This window comes from Nanorana parkeri, unplaced genomic scaffold, assembly GCF_000935625.1.
Source record: "Nanorana parkeri isolate BGI_ZX_2015 unplaced genomic scaffold, ASM93562v1 scaffold2272, whole genome shotgun sequence".
Classification (NCBI taxonomy): domain Eukaryota; kingdom Metazoa; phylum Chordata; class Amphibia; order Anura; family Dicroglossidae; genus Nanorana; species Nanorana parkeri.
This window is the reverse complement of record NW_017308540.1, coordinates 152,704-158,703: the sequence shown is the minus strand read 5'-3', so window position 1 is coordinate 158,703 and position 6,000 is coordinate 152,704. Positions and strand designations below refer to the sequence as shown.

The following is a 6,000-nucleotide window of genomic DNA, read 5'->3' as shown; positions in this document are numbered from 1 at the left end:
CGGGCGTCCACCGGCACATCCAGGCCGCGCAGACGCCCTGTGACCCGGCGGGATCCGCCCCGCACAGCATGATGTCATCGCGCTGGCACACGCTGGTAACGCCATCACGCCGGCGCACGCACAGTGATGCGTCTCCAGCCTATATAAAGCACCACAGGACTCTGATTCATTGCTGAGTGATTTTCAGCCAGTACTGGTCTTCCCTGCCTTGCTCCGGTTACCTGATCTTGTTACCTGGCTTACCTCATTGACGTTCCACCTGGATTACCCTTCTGTACCTTGCTGCCCGTTTGTTACCGACCCGGCCTGCCTCTTGACCCTCCGATTTGGATTTTGCCTTGTACCTCGTTTGCCCGCTTGTTACCAACCCGGCTTGCCTCCTGACTTCCCGATTGGACTCCAGTACCATCTGCACACGGCTGCCTACTCTGCTAAGCACCACTCGCCGCAAGTGACCCAGGATCCTCATCCGGCACCCGTGGACCCCCTGCCTGAGCACACTGTCCCCAACCCCAGTGTTCATCAGACGGGGTAGCAAGGGACATCCTCCTCGTCACCTCGGGCCCACAACTCGGACCTAACAGTGGCTATATTTGTTCCCCTTGGTCCGTGTGTATGTTGTAAAGTACCCATTGCTCCAAGCTCACTCTTGTGATGGACTACAATCTCACATTTAGTTTTATATTGAAATGATACTCCATCAAGTCCATCACACCATGAGCTTGGAGCAGTGGCTACTTTACAACACACACACACGGACCTTGGGGAACAAACGTAACCTCCTCTAGAAGGAAGGAAGTGTCCGCACCAATTCAGAAATGATTTGAGGATCTACAGCTAAGTGATACACAAATAAGATACATTTTTGTTAAGAGTTAAGGTACTTGCATGTATTTTTAAGATTTAACTCCTGAGTTTAGTGTCACTTTAAAAAGATATTTTAAAATATTTCTACCACCTCAACTAGAAAAGTGTAGCTCAGTTGTTGGTTGAACTACATTTTTTTAACTTATGTAAAATTAAAAAAAAATCCCTCAGTAGATCACACAAATGCACATTCTACTTCGTACAGTCCTGTTTGTAAAGTCTGTTTTTCTTTTCACTTATTTTAATATGGCTCTGGATGAGCACTTTTAGCTGTGTACAGTCTTTTGTTTAGATTTCAGACCAGTCATCTTTAAAGTGGACCTTTACACTCAAAAATAAAATTCTACCAATGCATCCCTCTATGTATGATGATTAATAATAACAGACATGTCAGGTGTAAAATGCTGTGATTGTGAAATACTTACACTTGCAGAGCATTCACTTCTTGCTTTGAAAAGACAAAATGACTTCAGTTTGCTAAAGCAATGCACACTGGGATTGCCTTGTCACTGAATTATGATCTAAGGGCCAAAAGCATTGCATCCTGGGAAACTTACACCAGCAGAGCATTGCTTGGAAAGCTCATCTGTAATCTCAGGATTTCTCAGGGAAAGGCATTTTCCTCCCCTAAGATGATGTGCATGGTCACATGTCCTAGTCACATGTCTAGTCACGTGTGCCAGAGTTTCAGGAAGTAAGTAGGGAGCTAGTAATCTGCCTTCGTTAACATGGCCACTGCTAGAGAACTGGGAAAGAAAAGACAAATAAGGTATGGAAATGATGCAAAGCCTGCAATTATTTATAAGTGTGTGTTTTTGTAGATTCAATTCTAAACGTTTCTAAAGTTTGTTATTTTAAAGATATGGGTAATGGTCCGCTTTAAGGTTCTCTGCTAGTCATTTAATTGTGTGAAATATGACTGCATAATATAGTCCCTTCATAATTTTAGAGATACTACAACCATCTCTGTGAATGCAAACTGTTAGTTAAGGATTTCCCAGGTCACTAATAGTTGGTAAACATAGAAAACACAGAAGTTCTGCTTTGAATAGGTCGGAATCTGGTTTCTATAATCCAGTGCAAATGTTCACCGATTTGCCGTTTTGAGATGTGCCAGTCATAATTATATATTTGAGTTGCAAGGTATGTGGTGCCAAACTGCACATTTGTTATTGCAAAAGAAATGAGGTAATCATAATAATTAGTAAATCTTGTCGCTATTTTAAAACAAAATCCTAAATTTGTAATTGGATTAAAAAATTGTTAAGAACTGTTTTTGATTTGTTGAGAAATTCTCAATATAACAGGTTTTACTATATATTCTTTTTTTTTACATAAGGGCGTATTGAAAAGAAGAGATCAAATTCAGGCCGAGCTTGATGCCAAAGTGGAATCTCTCGTCAGTAAGAATGCAGATAAGGATCTTGTAAGTAAATATATTTTGTGTTTTTTATATCAAACTTTTTTTTTTAATTATAAGTGCAAAACTACTACATATATGCTGTTCTTTTTGGGGTCATGTATATTCGTTTTAAAGTAGTAGTAAATTCTATAATGTTTTTGTTTTGCATTATAAATTCAGATCAAACGTATATATACATTTCCCTGCAAAGTATTTCTTTAAATTGCTGACCAAGCACGTATTGTTACCAGCTGACTCCAACTCTCTCAGCTTAGCTTCCCTAAAATTTCTATCTAGTACAAACTCGTAGGGGCCAGTGTAGTCTGCAACAGCTGTCCATTTACTAGCATGGAAAAGGGAGAAGAAGCCGAGGGGGTGAGGGTGAGGAAGCAGGAGAATGGCTTGCCTTGCTGTGACTGTTTGTTTGTGAAGGCACAAAGCTTACTAGCGCACATAGAGGGGTGGCTCCATAGGACCCTCTAAGGCAGGGGACAGCAACCGGAGCCGCATGTGGCTCTTTCATCCCTCTGCTGCAGCTCCCTGTCCAGGGGCGGAACTGCCGCCGGGGCCTGAGGCTGTGGGGGGGCCAGTGAGGTCCGGTCCTGGGCACCCCCCCGGTGGAATCTGTGACAGTGCAGGGTCTCGAGGCCCCGCACTGCCGACAGGCTTCTCAGCAAGGGGGCAGGTCCTGAAATGTCACTTCTATCCGACTTTGTGAGTGGGTGGAATGTGAGATTGCACTCGGAGTCGGACAGAAGTGACATTTCGGGACCGATCAGCTGTTCCAGGGCAGAGATCAGTTCTCCTTCACATACGATTTGCGGTGCTGATCTGCCCTGGAACAGCTGAGAAAGCGTTGGAATGCCATTCCATGCCCCAGCAGCAGCAGGTCAGAGGAGTTGGGAGGAGGAACAGGGAAAGGGACCCCGACGACCGGCTCACCTGAGGCCCTGCAGAGCCCACCTTAGAGAGTCTCAGATGGGCTGTGCAGGATCTATGGTGTGCTCTGCAGGGTCACTCTCAGGTGAGCTCTGCAGGGTCTCGGGTAAGCCCAGAGTCCAGTGCGTTACTAAGCCCAGAGCGTTGCTAAGCCCAGAGTCCAGTGCGTTACTAAGCCCACATATACCTATATACATGCTATACATTGCATGAAGGTGAAAAACGATATATGCCGTGTTATCTTCATTTTAGATGTCAAAAGGGTTTTGTGGCTCCCCATGTTTTCTTTTTTGTGGGAAACGGGTCCAAATGGCTCTTTGATTGTTTAAGGTTGCTGACCCCTGCTCTAAGGGAAAGAGCCACCCTAAAACAGGATATCGGAGCGAGTGCTCAGGGGTCCAGTTGATTCTGTTTAAAACTAAAACTTTTAAACATCAAGGATAAGCATCCATTGTAAGCAATTAACTTGGCGTTTTGAAATAGCTTACAAACATTTTTACTTTATCACTTGAAACACTTGTCAGAACAAGGTTAATGTGCAGTTTCTTGCAAAAGTGAACAAGTTCAATGAGCTATTCACCAAACACTACAACCGAGTTAAAATCGTAAAGTTTATTCAGGTAACGTTAAAGTGAACCTGTGCCTAGACTATGCACAATAAAGTGTTTACACTAAACAGTAATAACACTTTTAAAAAAACCCCTCCCTCAGACACTATGGAGAAAATCATGTTCAAAGTTCAGCAGAGACCACTAACATCTCAGCTTTTCTCCCTGTTATTTTCTGTGGATAGCAAAATCTTGGCAGCCTACCAGCTTTTTAGTTCAATAAGTGTTTACTGAGAGTTTTTACAAACATACAAAAATACATAAACAAAGCACATCCGCCCAAAAGGGCAACTATCATCAAACAGCATGAATATACATATACTGAAAAGTACAAGTCGCGCAACTAGTCATGTAGCAGTATTACATTCAAATATAGGAACCCTCTTAGTTATGCCATTGGTTCAACAAGTGCGCTAGGGAAGTGTTCCCCTTGCAGGAGCACAGCAGTAAGTCTGCCTCCTCGACGGAAGAAGACATAGTGGACAACAGCCAAGAAAGGGTAGATTAGCGTATATCAACCAACCGACAGTTCTAAAATAACATTGTAATGGAGACCACATAACATCAATGTGTGCCATGGAAAACAGAACGCCCCCTATAAGAGGAAGGCATAAGCACCAAGTAGGGCTATAAAGACCAAGAAAGACTTATAAATTAGGATGTACGGAAAGTGGAAAAGGACGTAAGGGAAGGGGAGGACAGGAAGACAAGGTAAGGTTGGGAGGTAGGGGGAGGACACCTCCCCAAGGAAGAGTCTCTCTGCGGAGGAGTCCCCGATGAGGGACCAAGACGTGTCCCCCTCCCCACCCCCCATCACGCCACATAACAGTTAAGAAGTTAGGAGAGGATCTCAGCCTAGAACCTAGCAGAGGCCCGATAGTCAAGCCACACAGACCATGTAGTAGTGTATTTCCTACCAGTGTCATGCTCATCAGCCATTAAGCGTTTCAAGTCTACAATGCGGTCCATCTCCAGAGTCCATTCCGACAGAGTAGGGATATCTGGCGTACGCCAGTGACGGAGGATGACCGCCCTTGCAGCTGTCAAAAAGTGCCGCAAGAGCCCCCGTTTTACAGATTTTAGAGAGCCTGGTATCATAGTTAACAGGGCAATCCTGGGGTCATTAGGGGTCACCGAACCTGTCACTCTTTGGTACACATCCAGCACCTTTTGCCAGAATTCTTTGATCGGGGGGCAGCTCCACCAGATATGAGTCATGTGTCCTGGTGAGGCTTGGCAACGCCAACAGGAATCTGGCACCTGTGGGTAATAGCAGTTGTAGCACTGCAGGGCATCTATACCATCTGGTTAGAATTTTCATGTTCTTCTCATGTGCCTTACTAGCAATGGAGAGGGAGTGTGAAAGAACGAAGGATCTCTCCCAGTTTTCCTCACTGATGGTGAGATTCAACTTGCTCTCCCACTTCGGGACATATCCCGGGCGTCCCACGGAGAAGAGGGAGTAGGGTATCGAGACGATGTGGGAAGGGGGAGAGGCCTGTAGGAGGAGTGAGTCAAAGTCCATAGGTTCCGCTTCGAAAGCCTCTGGTTGAGGGAAGGATGTCGCAAAGTAATGGAATTGCCTGTCCTCTAGCCACATAGCTCCGACCAGTGGATCTGATGTGCTCTCCCGCATGGCCACCACCAAACGTCTATGCGAGTCCCTATTCCACCGCCCAAAAGAGGATCTGTGGAGAGCCGGGGGAGAGGCGGGGTTGTTAAAGAGGGGCGTCATGGGCCCGACATAGGAGGAGATTCCACATCGGGAGATCCTTGTCAGTAATTAAAAGCTAATGGCAGCTTTTATTGCGCCAGGTTTTATTTACACATTTCTTTGTGGTACTTAATTCCTGTGAAATCAGGGGAAAAAAACACCCAGAAACGCAAGTCTTCTCATCTTATGTGAGGTTGTTATCTCAGCAGGTGTATTGCTTCTAAACATAAAAAACTGGTCAAGTGAGTGTTATTTTCAAGTAATAAAGAATGCTAGGGTAAAGCTTCTGGCCAACATCTGGAGATCGACTACGGTAGCGAATTAATGAGCCAGCCAGGGAAGCAATTACATAATGGAAAGGGCAACAAACATCAATGAAAGATAAGTATTCTGAGAGGGCAGCTGAAAATTTAGGAGCAAGAGATCTAAAAAACTTCAAAACAAATTTTATTCAAGAAAACTTCAAATGA

The 6,000-nt window shown here is 44.7% G+C and overlaps 1 protein-coding gene across 1 annotated transcript in view; it reads left to right on the top strand.

Annotated features, from left to right (window-relative positions):
* The window catches only part of SNX7 (sorting nexin 7), a gene marked incomplete at its 5' end in the record, with an annotated part of 59,095 nt that overhangs the window by 22,215 nt on the left and 30,880 nt on the right, over positions 1–6,000 (top strand). The window contains 1 exon segment of the mRNA XM_018573205.1: positions 2,207–2,293. Within this exon segment, the coding sequence (XP_018428707.1) occupies positions 2,207–2,293 (87 nt within the window).